The sequence below is a fragment of the Camellia sinensis genome, chromosome 1 (assembly GCF_055761805.1).
Source record: "Camellia sinensis isolate YWXY chromosome 1, ASM5576180v1, whole genome shotgun sequence".
Classification (NCBI taxonomy): Eukaryota; Viridiplantae; Streptophyta; class Magnoliopsida; order Ericales; family Theaceae; genus Camellia; species Camellia sinensis.
Genome location: NC_138961.1, coordinates 184,803,528 through 184,816,993, shown reverse-complemented (window position 1 = coordinate 184,816,993; position 13,466 = coordinate 184,803,528). Strand labels below are relative to the sequence as shown.

The following is a 13,466-nucleotide window of genomic DNA, read 5'->3' as shown; positions in this document are numbered from 1 at the left end:
CAGTAACAATCTCACATCTATAATTTTCAAGATAATAGAATTGATACTTATCTCCAGTCATGTGTCTATAATACCTACTACCAAGCAACCAAGTAAACAACTAATTGGCCTTATAGGATGTGTGCTACAGAGTCTTTGACAGAATCCTTCCTAACCCAGATGGACCTGACTGGTTTTTCTACTTTAGCTTTGATCTCGAGTCTTTAGTTAACCTCATGGACTATTTATGAAGTGTGTTGATCATTCTTAGACGATTCCCAATAGATTAACTTGTACCTCCTAAGTTGAAATTTTTTTTGCTCTAACATGATTCTCAGAGCACCACAGTAATGACAAACTGACACAAATTTTTGTTTAGCTTTCTGAACTCCAAGCCAAAAGGTTGAGGAGCTTCAGGAAGTTCATATATATAAAGCAAATGCATGTATTGGATGCAACGACAATCCCAAAAACATAAGCATTAATAAGAACATCTATAAGTGTTAGCAGTGGCAGAAAATAAAATACCATCCAAGTCATTTGCCTTGAACTTGAAGGTGCACAAATGCTACAAGTAAAATGCAAACTTTGAAGCAAAGATTGAAAGAAGCATTATTTGTTCCATTTAGTGGGATTATATTGAGTTGTAGCAGATTTTTTTCTCTTGCTAAAAACACCAACAAACAAAATTCTAAATCCTCAGTGGACAATAAGCATAGCACGAGGACAACATTTAAAGACTCCAAGAACAATTTGACAAATTTTGTCAAAATAAACAATTTTGTTCTCAACAAGCCGATTCAAATAACAATAAAGGGAGTTTTACACCAAGGGTAAATGACGCATCTATAGTTCATGTTCCGAAAGCAAACTTCAAGAAGGCACAACCCTATGGATCCTACTCAAATTGCATGCATCATAACAAAATTATACACAAGCTCTCAACTAAAGGTATAATTTGTTGAGAAAGAAGTTTTTCGTGAATAAAAAAATATAAAAGAAATTACCCTAAAAAAATTATAAAAAAAAAAAAAAGAAGGTTAGACAATTGTAATAAATTAAACCAGACGTTTTAATTTAATTTATTTTTTTTTCATTTTAAACCTGGATTTTTTAAGAAGACCCAATTCCAACCATCTGTCAATCCCCCGTAAAAAAATCTAACAGGTGAGGGATAATCTAATTAATCTACCTACTCTCGTTTGGATAATTTTGTGTGTATCTATTTCTAGGCAAAGATGAAGAGATGTGGAATTGACAAAATTATCCCTCATTTGTTAAAAATTTTAACTGAGATGGACAGATGGTTGGAATTGGGTAAACTTTAAAAATTTAGGGTTCAAATGAAAAAAAGAAAAATTAAAATTTATGATTTAATTCGTTACAACGATCAAACCCTCTTTTCCTTTTCTTTTTTGTAATAGCCCTAAAAATATACCATTAGATTCATGTTGTATGAGCACCATGTGTTCTTGAAGCCCATATGCCAAATACAAGAAACCAGAAGACAAATAAGATGGCCCAGTAGCGTGCAGGTCCATACTTGATTCTAGTTAACACAATCTGCAGGTTTCAAAAGAACAAACATTAGATTAACCATTTATATCTACATGGACGAAAACATATATTCCTACTTTCTCACTTAGAACCACACCTCAAACTAACAAAAAGTAAAGTGAGCAAGAAAACCAATTCCACAATCCCAAATTGAAAAACGAGAAATGAAAGTGATCACATCAAAGAGGGTCATTCCATCAAAATATTCATTCCCATGTTTGGTTGACTAAAAAAATAATGAAAATATCAATGCATTGTAAATGGAATCATTATTCTACATTATAAGGAAATCCATAGGAAAACCTAAGGAATGACCATTCCATCTCATTCCAATGAACCAAACAGAGCATTAGTTCTCTAGGAAGGAATGGCCCTCAATTGGCAGTGCAATTAATGTCAGAATGTCTATCTCACTAGTAACATTCATGAAAAAATGAAATATCTAAATCTGTCATGAGGAAAAAAAATATTTACCCTAGTCATTTACATTTAGGAATGCACATTCGAGAAAATCATAAATTTAATACCAAAACAACAAATTTAGCAATTGAAACATTTTTTCCTATGCATGATGTATTCACTTAAGCTCCATTTGGATAGATGTAGATTTCAAATTAAAGGATTTGAGGTTGGATATTATAAAAGTATTGGAGAGTTTAACTATTATAGGTGGATAGAAAAAATAGAAAATATGTATTTTAGTAGCATCTTTGTAGCTGAAAGGAGAATCCTTAGCATGATTTGAAATAACTACTTTTGCATAGGTATTTCAAATTCATCATGATAAAGCTCTTTAATATATTCTTCAAATAGTTATCAAATCTAAATTTAAATTATGCTTCTTGCTTTAGAATAATGCCAAATCCATGCATTTCAAATCTGTAAATACAAACGGAGCCTTTGTGTTACCCCTTTTGATCTGTGTGTGTGTTTGGGGAAATGTGTAACGCATGGCGGAGGTCTAAAACAGGCCCCCTAATGCATCAACAGCTCCACGCCTCCACTTGTAAATGAGCCAAATTAAGAAATGTACTCACATCATAACTTCAAATATAGGAAAACTTTAAAAGCTGAAATGTATATTACCATATTATATTTTTTCAATGTCAAATTGTTCATAGTAGATGACTCACAAATTTGAGAGGACCTGAACAGATGTTAATAATCTACTTGCCTACACTCATTCATATCAGTTGCATCAGCTTACTGCTACAGAACCATTTTGTAGAGCAGGTGACGCACCACATTCTAAAGCATTTCTATTCTAAGTACCAAAAAATGTCATACTCAGTGCACAAGGCTCCCCACTTACACATATAGGAAGGTCTGGAGGGAGAGGTGAGGTTTGTATCCCCACTTCTTTTCCAACTTATAAACTTAAAAAACTTAAAAAGCTGAGTAACTTCTTACTATTTCATATAGTAAATGGCACATTTACTTGTTATATAAAACATGAACAATTTTTTCAATTTCATATATATATTAAATACATATGTATTTATAGCCATGTATGTTCGTGTCCTAAAGTTTTTGGGAATTACAATGTCAACGTTATCATATTGAAAAGATGAAACAGATTGATGAGTATGCAGGTTTTTTTTTTTTTTTTTTTGAGATAGTGTTAGTGTGTTAGTATAGTTAGATTACAACTGAAGAGCCACCGTTGCTCCATCAACTCAAACCCTTGACCTTCCACTCACTACACCCTAAGGTGTAGCTACTAGACCATTGCGTCACACCCCAATGTCTGATGAGTATGCACCTTATTCAATGATTTTTCTCATTTTTATTTGCAAAGATCAGCCTCATCAGATCTTAAACGACTAAATGTTCTATTAATAATTCTTAACAATGTCATAGTAGAAGGACCATATGAGAAAACTACATCGTCATGTTTTCCTTTGCTAATCAAGAGACATAAAACATGAAAAGTGTATTTGATCATTAACACAAATCATAATATAACTTACTTTCAGTCCAAGAAAAGCAAATACGCTCAATGGATGCAAGATCAAAAGAATTAATATCTAATAACTTACAAAGCGAAAGAAGACTACAACAGTTAAAGCACAAATGCCTCCAAGAAGAATGTGAAGGCCACTTTTGGCAGTTTTCTGCAAGCAGGAGAAATTTGTCAGACGAAATATATTCAAGAATGTACAAAGAAAGAAAATGAATTACAAAGAAAATAAATTGAGGAAAAAGCGTAAGGCAACAAAAGCAATTGATATCTCATGTATTATCAGAATTAATACAAATATTTCTCAATTAAATACCCACACACATGCAGATATTTCTCAATGAATTAATAAAGCTCATACACAAGAATAACCGATGCAGTAACAGTAACAAAAGGGTAGCTCGCACTGGAGAATATGCAAGAAACCCGATGCACTAAGGGTGACAAAAGTATAGCTCATATTGGAGACTATGCTCACTCAGTAATAGTGATAAGAGCATCTCCAATGGTCTAGCGTTTTTGTGCTCACTTTATACAGATTTATTACAAGCTGCTCCAGCAATGTGTATTATTTACTGTGCCAAAATAGCACAAGTGGTCAAACAGTGCAATATTTTCTGTATTAATTCATCTATCTATCTATCAATCAACCACCATTCTTCAATCACCTATTTTTTAATAATTTTTCAACTGATTGATTTAAACCAAACCAAACCAAACCAAACCAAGCCTTGCCTTAAATCTCATCAAATGTAGCCTTTTGTCACCCCTTTCTTCTCGAACACCCACCAGATTATATCCCAAGACACTCTATCATATGTTTTCTCAAGATCGATAAAAACCATATGAATGTTTCTTTTTTTCTCTCTATACTTTTCTATTACTCTCCTTAAAAGATAGATCGCTTCCATTGTTGACCTACCGAGCATAAATCCAAATTGATTTCCTAACATCTTTGTTATATTTTGTAATCGATGTTCCATCACTCTCTCCCACACTTTTATTATATGACGCATCAGCTTAATTCCTCTATAGTTGTTGCAATTCTGGACATTTGCTAAACCCTAAACCCTATTTAAGCACAGCATACACTACCCTGCTGGAGCAAGTATTTTTTGTTGCACTGTCCTATTTTAATATTGCTAGCTACACCTAAATGTTACACGGTTTTGGGTAGAACTCAACCCCAAAAGCTAGCTATTGAGGTGAGGGTGCTCTCACGCTTTTATGCTTAACATTACTTTAGTACTCAGGAGATGTGGGACTTTGCTTCACACTAAATACTACACTGCTAGAGATGCTCTGAAAATAATACAGTATCATGGAAAATATTTTGAAAAAACTTCAAATTATAATGAGGGACAAGAACTAACATATACATGTACATATTGATTTATATACATATGTTTGTATGTATGCATGTATGTATAGCAGCTCCATGTGATAGCAATTTAGTTCTGGCATTACAGGAGCTTAAGTTTTTACAGGTATAATACTTGTGGGCTCTAACAAATATGTGAAAAATTACTCTCATATGCATAATAACTCTTCTATTGGCAGTTTGCCTGTCAGAAAACAATTTTTTTTTTGTATATATCATCTGTGAAATAAACAATAGCACTTAGATTCTAAATACCTTTCCAACACGAGGAGCAATGAGCCACGCAAGAGAGACAGTAAGCAGCCCCGTAGCAAGCAAGATCCCAGTACCCTCCACAGCCCATTTGGTCGCTGGATTTTCAACAGGGACAACTTCTTCGCCGACAATATTAGAAGGTTGCTCAGTGACAACCAGTGAAGCTATGGCAGGATTGTTGGTATTATGTGGATTAAACCACAATGAGATTTCACTTAGCCTTTGCCTTCGAATAGCAGCAACAGCATCAGGGTCTACACCTGAATTTGACTGCACCTGTGCAAGATTAGGTTCCCCATTGACAGTCCTTTCCCTCAACACTTCATAATCTTTCAAAGAAACCAAAACCTTTTTGAAATCTGCAGTTTTAATATTTTTTGCAAGGTGTCCACATATTTCACAGACAGTAGATCCATGGTTCACGAACCATTTGAGTGCACATGCATAGTGCACTAGAGCAAGATCACTTTTGCAAGAGCAACCTAGCTCAATTAGTGTGTCTTGGGGGGGGCTAAAACCCATTTCTACATCAGTATTACAAATGAAAACCTCCCCTGTAGGGCTGACAAACTCAACAAATCCAGATTCTCTTCTACCATTTTTGTTACAAGAATCATCACTATCAACATCTTCCAAGGCTGCTTTACAATTAGTCCTTACATCCTCACTGCCTGTATGTGCAACTCGTAATGGTGGAGTGATACCCAAAAATCCCAACACAGCATCTCCCCTTTTGTCAGATTCAGCACATTGGCAAACACGACAAGTTGGCAAGCCTGCCTCCTTGTCTAAACTGTGCCTTGATACAGAGTAAGTCCCAGTATCTTCACTCCCAATGGGAAGGGAACAATCAACACTCATTCCACCTTTAATTGTTTGTGGCAAATTCTCCTTGCCCATCAGATCACATTACTGTTTAAAAATGTGTTTTGTGCCTAATGATTATTGCACCATTTTTCAATTATTGAAGTTCATGATGCCAACCTCCACATTACAAATTTCCAAGAAAAAAGCTGTTGAATTCCCGTAGAAAATTGCTGCAACCACGTGAACTTACAGCTTTTAGCATAATTCACGAACTTGGCTAAGAAGGGAAGAGACAAATTTAATATGCGATGAATATACAATAACCAACCTTGTGCCTCCTCATAAGTATACTGGTTTAGATGTATCTATCTGAAAATCAAATGTGATTTCTTCTGATCTTTTAGGCTGTACCAATGCTTCATTGGACAATAAAGAGATCACTAGTTACTGCACTGACAAGTGAAGACAAAAAATTGTTTGGGGATTTAAAAGAATAAAAATTATAAAGGATCTTTGTCAGTAAGAAAAGGATTGTAATTCAACAAAACAATGCTAATTCTTAAATCTATGTAAAATGTCCTTTAATATAATATAAACCACAGAGCAAATTGTTCCTACTAAATGGTTATCATGAATAAGGCGTTTAAAATATCTCATTTCATCAACCAATTATAAATGTAAATTATGTTTTTTTCAACAAATTGCAAAATTGATGTACAAAAATCTTACATGAATATAACATAGAAACACAAACCAAACTCTAAAGGACGTCTTTCATCAAGCTAAATTGCATCAAACAATTACTAATTGTAAAATCTATGTATAAAATTTTATGCAAAAATGATATGGAGCGAAAAGAAATTGTTTCACTAGCTTACTAGACAATGATTGCAAGTCTTAAGAAGCCAAATGAATGATAGGACAGCAGATAAACCTGAAATTCAATAGGTTAAACTTTGACATGGGAAGGTGCCCATGTGTCAAACAACAAAACTCAAACTTGGTGCACAAATAGAGGGAAGCAGGAGGCTTTTTGACAAATATATGTTTGTTTTACAAATTAATTTAAATCAGATGGGCTTTTAAAATTTATTTCCCAGACTATGAGAATGCGCGTTTACTAAAACGCGTTTTCTTGAAAGCGCATTCAGCAAAAACGCTTTCATCTTGTTTGGACGAAATTTTTGCTAACCACGCCTTCTAAAAGTGCAAATATCAAACACACTGTCAAGCTGTTAACTGTTAAGGTTATTTCGGTACTTATGTAACTGCGTCTCTTATTATAAATATGAGAGCCTAAGAGGAGAACCATAATGTTTTTGAGAACTCTTTTTCTCTCCAGCCATATTGTGTTCTCTCCCTCGCACTCATCATCTTCTTCTCTCTTCCTCTTCCTCTGTAAAACCAACACAAGCTAAACTTTTTCAGCAAAGAAAACATATTTATTGACCACACTTTCAAGTTTCAATTTAACACTGAAAGTGTCAGTGTTAAGCCACCAACCATGCTTTTTATGTATATATACATATACGCCAACATTTGATCATCAGCAATCAATTTTATTCATTCTTCTCTCAAGCTACGATCAGTCTCTCACTCTCACTCTCACTCTCACTCTTTCTTAACTAAGTTTTTTAGTTTGTTGTTTAAGACGCTTTGGAAGGAAGCAATGTGAAAATATAGATACATATATATATATATATATATTCTATTATATAAAGCGTACACCTTAGTTGGTCAACTTGGTCTAGTCTGTAAGATTTTTTTGTTTTTCAATAATCCCCCTCATATGCCAAAACTACCACATTCACTAACTGCTTCATCAAATTGTCCAAAGTTGCTAAAAAGTTTTCATCATTCATCAAATCACACCTCAATCATCAAAAACCATTCAAAGATATAACTATGAAATTACAAACGCATGATGTTCACACCCGCCTATACATACATATTTGCAATTGCAGCTAAACTGTTTTAAAAAATCAGTTCCAAAGCAATAAACATGTATATTATACCTACCCACCAGATGAACCCACAAATTCAAAAATAAAACAATAGGCATGTATTACCAGTAAAACCCAGACTGACGACTGACTAAAATTCACAAGAACATACCAACTAATTACCCATCAATAAATTTTGACTGACACTCATTTACTGATGACAAAAATTCATTACAAAAGATTAAAAAAAAAAAAAAAAGTCAAAATCAAAATCAAAAGAACCATCAAAGATTTAACCGATTCAGATGTCAAATTCTCCAATCTTAAGCCCTCAACCAAGCAATACCCCAAATTTAAACACAATGCTACTAACTGAAGATGAAATCATTCAAAAATTAAGAAACAAAAACAGAAATATGTGTATATTCATATGTGAATTTGATTGAGAAATAGACAGTGAGAGAGAATCGAACCTGTGTGAGTTGCGAGGAGAGGAAGAAGAAGAAGAAATGGATCAGATAATACCAAATCGATCGTAAAAGTTTTTGGGTGGTGGCTTGGTTGGAGATCTAGCTCTCTCTCTCTCTCTCTCTCTCTCTCTCTCTCTAAACTTTCTCTCTCTACCGACTAAAAGCAATTCGGTCACCTTTTTTTTTCCAACTTGTGGATGTTACGACGGAATGTCCTGGTACTAGTGGTTCTACTACTTGGGCCGTTTATTTTTAGAAATGCTACCCAATTTGTTTAAATGGCATTAGACAGCGGCAGGAACATTAAATTTTTTATTAAATGAATGATTAAATATTTTATTAAAGATAAGATAATGATTAAATATTTTATTAAAGATAAGATTCACAAATATATGAGATATTTTATTATTTATTTGATATAAAATTTAGAACCTATGACATTTTTTAACCACATTGATTCGTTTGAAACCATCACACTTCATCACAGGTAATATATATATATATATATATATATGTGTGTGTTTTAATTTTCAATAGAATAGAATATCAAGATAAAAAGGCTTTGTTTGGGGAGTAGTTTTTTTAATTAAAAAGTTAAAAAGTCACTAAAAAAATCAAAAAATCAACAACTTATACAAAAAAGTCAAAAATTTTATTTTTCCTCTATTTTTTGTACATCTTTTTGTAAAAAAATAAAAAGTCATTCCAAACATACTAATTTTTTTTATATTATATTTTAGCCAAAAAATCAAAAAATTACTAAAAGCCTGTTCTCAAACGATGTGAGAAAAATTAAAAATGTAAAATTTATTATAAATTAATAGTTTTATATATAATATTATGTAAATAAATTTGTATTATATACAAAAAAAAATATTATATAAATTAGTATTATATATTATACAAGTACTTAATAATTGTAACGCCCTCAAAATAAACCCACAATAATCATAACATTAATATGCATTTATAAAAGAAAACGAATCATTTGAGTTATTCATCAGAGTATTCTTATTGAAAGACATCACATGTAACATCCTGCAACATCAAAATAAATGCCCTAAGGGCTTACATCTTTCCAAGCTAACACTTGGACACAAAAAGGATGAGTACTAACTCATTTACAAGTTAAGCCCTAGGCTTGAATGTTTACATGAAATCTCAAAATAACAAAATAAAACATATAACTAAAGACAAGTCTTCAAAATCCCAAACATCAAATCCTTCCAGGCTAAGTCCGTGGAGGTAGCTTATCACCTGAACCTGCAAATGATGTTCCCATAAAGGGTGAGCCACAGCCCAGTAGAAAAATACTAAACCAAATATAAGCATTGAATAAAGCTATAGCATTCAATAGATGGTTAACCAAGATAATCAATTTTATCATTAAACAGTCTCATGACACTAATGTCTAAGACACATTTCACTTTCCATTATTATCAACATGGCTCAGAACCTGGCCAAACTTACAACAGTGAATTATATATCATATTCACATTACTTCCAATATCAACAAAACAAATGAGACTCATGCTCATATCAAAACACTTCATACTTCCCATTTGATACACATTTTAGTGTTGTATCAATAATCATGTAAAAACACTTCAATATAATAAGCACACATAAAAATGGTGCTAATGGAGTCCATCCCCTATCTCCTCCCAAACAAAAATTCGGTTTAGAGGTCCATCCCCTATCTTCCCCTAAACCGTGGAGTACATCCCCTATCTCCTCCCAAACAATATGCATATGCAATGCTCAATCAATACATGTAATTTCTGTATTAATTCAATAGTCTAAATTTATGACTTAACAAATTGATTAGTTTCAATTTTCCCTAATCCGCATGCAATGTCTACAAGAAGCACGACTATCCTCCACCGATAGCCTAAAACAGTTATTTCTAGACTCGAAAAATAAATATACCAACTACACCATTTAATCAATAAATTCCCCAATTTCATGGATTTAACCAAATTCCCCAATTTCCTTGAATTAATTACTCAAATCAATTTAGCAATTCAACTAGGGTTTTTCCCAAAATTTTCAAAGTGTCCCCAACCTATCAAAATACCAAACTTAGAACAAAGCATATAAAATGGAGTAGGAAAATCCCTACCTCGAAGAAAATAACCCGTATGGAGAAGATGGAGATGAAGACCAAAGACCAACGTGCTCCAAATCCCAAGTTTCTCAGATTAAAACGAAGCCCTCAACTCACTCTAACTTTTTAATAAAGGATCTAAGGTAGAAACTCACTCTAAGTAGATCAATCGAAAGAGAGAAGGTGTGTAGAGGGAGAGAGAGAGATAAAAACACTCCAGGGGCGGTTTTTAAAAAGTTATGAAGGAAAAGTAGGTCAAAAAGTGATCCAAAAAGTGAAATCACGGACTGATATAATCGACTCTACGCTCGAGCGTAGAAAGCCCCGCTCGAGCGTAAGACACAGAATCATGCTCGAGCGTGAAGAAAGCAGCTCGAGCGTCGATTGCACCTTTCCAGAAGTTTTGCAGGCGCTGGTACCCGCTCGAGCGTCAAACTCCCCGCTCGAGCGGAGGAGCAAAAACAAGGGATCTCGCTCGAGCGTAAAAACTACCGCTCGAGCGGAAGAACTGCAGAGAAAAATACTGGGAGATGGAAAATCACGCTCGAGCGTCAAAATTCCCGCTCGAGCGGAGAAGCAACAACGAAGGGACCGCTCGAGCGTTAAAACTTCCGCTCGAGCGTGAAGGCCAAAATCTGGGCATCACCTATTGGCATCTAAAATCAACCAACCTGTAACAGACCCGCCCAACACAACCTATACTTCAAATCCAAAGAGATTAAAGGACAACAACAACCAATAAGTAATGACAGGATCCACGGGTCCTAAGTCCGGATACAATAATTTAAAGAGAAAAGACCGGGGTCGCTATAACCTCCCCTCCTTAAAAGAATTTCGTCCCCGAAATTAAGCACAAGGTTTCGAAAACAAGTTTTTCTCAAATTCCAACAATATGATAACTCACTAATAAACAACTTGACCCAACACCGGCCATTCCATCTCTTAACAAAGAGGCATGCCACAATATGAAAAACAACCATATATTTCAACCTGCATTAACACTATGCAATTTTCTTTCAATTTCAACAATTTTCAATATATTCAATATATACAATGTTCCCTTAAACTTCCATTTCGAGGCAAGTTCCAAAATATTTCCATTAACCAAAACATTCTAAATGTTTTACAGCTTAAGACATATATAAAAAGCTTTAAAGTTCGACAATATTACAAAATCTAACTACAAGATTACAAATCAATAAACATGTCCGGATATTTCTCGCGGACTTCCAACTCACGTTCCCATGTGGCTTCCTCCACCCCGTGATATTTCCACAAAACTTTCACCAAAGGAATGGTCTTGCCTCGCAAGACTTGATCCCGCTTATCCAAGACCCTAACCGGTCTCTCCTCATACGAGACATCCTCATCAACTACTAAATCGGTCCAATCCAATACATGTGATGGATCCGGCTCATACTTCCGAAGCATACTCACATGAAACACGTCATGTACTCCGGACAACTGCGGCGGCAAAGCTAAACGATAAGCAGTCTCGCCAATCTTCTCAAGGATCTCAAAAGGACCAATGAATCGAGGGGACAACTTCCCGCTCTTCCCAAACCTCATCAATCCCCGTCTTGGTGATATCTTCAAAAAGACATGATCGCTCACCTCAAACACCAAAGGTCTCCTCCTACGGTCGGCATAAGATTTCTGACGACTCTGGGCTGTAACAAGCCTCTTACGGATAAGCTCAACCTTCTCCGTCGTTTCCCTCACTAACTCCGGACCCAACAGAGGTGCATCACCCACCTCGGCCCAACAAACAGGAGACCTACACGGTCGGCCGTATAAGGCCTCAAACGGTGCCATACCGATACTAGACTGGAAGCTGTTGTTGTAGGCAAACTCCACTAATGGCAAGTGCCTCTCCCATGACCCGCTAAAGTCAAGAACACAACCCCGAAGCATATCTTCAAGGATCTGAATAGTACGCTCGGACTGCCCATCAGTCTGAGGATGATAAGCTGTGCTAAAGGTCAACTTAGTACCTAAGGCGCTCTGCAAGCTCTGCCATAATCTGGCAGTAAAACGAGGGTCCCTATCGGAGACGATCGTCACTGGAACCCCGTGCAACCTCACTATATCCCGAATATACAAGTCGGCAAGATGATCTACTGAATCTCTAACGCGCATAGGAATGAAGTGCGCCGACTTAGTCAACCGGTCTACAACCACCCAAATAGCATCACTGCCCCGCTGAGTCCTCGAAAGACCTACAACGAAGTCCATAGTGACATGCTCCCACTTCCACTCGGCAATAGGCAAGGGTTGCAACAAACCCGCTGGCCTCTGATGTTCGGCCTTCACTTGCTGACAAGTAAGGCACTTAAACACGAAAGCTGCCACATCTCTCTTCATACCCCGCCACCAAAACTGGCGACCCAAATCCCGATACATCTTAGTACCTCCCGGATGCACTGCAAGGCGTGAATGATGAAACTCTCGGAGTACCTTCTCTCGATGAGACTCCGGCACAAACAGACGGTCTCGGTATCTCACACTCAGGTCGGGATACACCGTCAAACCTTTCTCAACCTTCCCACCAGAAATCTTCTCACGGAGGGATTTTACCTCAAGGTCGCCCCTCTGAGCCTCTAACACTCGAGTCACAAGTGTAGGTTGCGCAACAACAGAAAACAAGGCCGCAGCCTCAACGGATTCGCCCAGAAGCAAATCAAACTCTCCAAGTGCACCTAACATCTCCCACTCTCGAATGGCTATACTAGCTATGTCACCAACAGGTTTCCTGCTAAGGGCGTCGGCCACCACATTGGCCTTTCCCGGATGATAATGCAATTCAAAGTCATAATCCTCAATAAATTCCATCCACCTCCTCTGCCTCAAGTTCAAGTCTTTCTGTGTGAACAGATATTTCAGACTCTTATGATCCGAGAATACCTCGAACCTCTCACCGTAAAGATAATGTCTCCAAATCTTCAAGGCAAATATCACAGCTGCTAACTCTAAATCATGCGTAGGGTAATTCTTCTCGTGAACTTTT

At 35.9% G+C, this 13,466-nt stretch overlaps 1 protein-coding gene across 9 annotated transcripts; it reads right to left on the bottom strand.

Moving 5' to 3' along the window:
- Positions 1 to 758: 758 nt before the first annotated feature.
- On the bottom strand, positions 759 to 8,628 carry LOC114290429 (uncharacterized). 9 transcript variants are annotated; one of them, XM_082890251.1, is made up of 6 exons: positions 8,356 to 8,569; positions 7,249 to 7,335; positions 6,268 to 6,391; positions 5,133 to 6,169; positions 3,576 to 3,650; positions 759 to 1,542 (listed from the first exon to the last, which is right to left on the bottom strand). In XM_082890251.1, exons 4-6 carry the CDS (start codon positions 6,030 to 6,032, stop codon positions 1,426 to 1,428), a joined length of 1,092 nt encoding a protein of 363 aa, XP_082746377.1. In that variant the 5' UTR covers positions 6,033 to 6,169; positions 6,268 to 6,391; positions 7,249 to 7,335; positions 8,356 to 8,569; the 3' UTR covers positions 759 to 1,425. The 9 variants fall into 9 exon arrangements, with proteins under 9 accessions (XP_082746377.1, XP_082746373.1, XP_082746392.1 ...); XM_082890247.1 differs by having other exon boundaries at positions 6,268 to 6,386; XM_082890266.1 differs by having other exon boundaries at positions 5,133 to 6,184; positions 6,268 to 6,386; positions 8,356 to 8,547.
- Between the last annotated feature and the right edge of the window lie 4,838 nt (positions 8,629 to 13,466).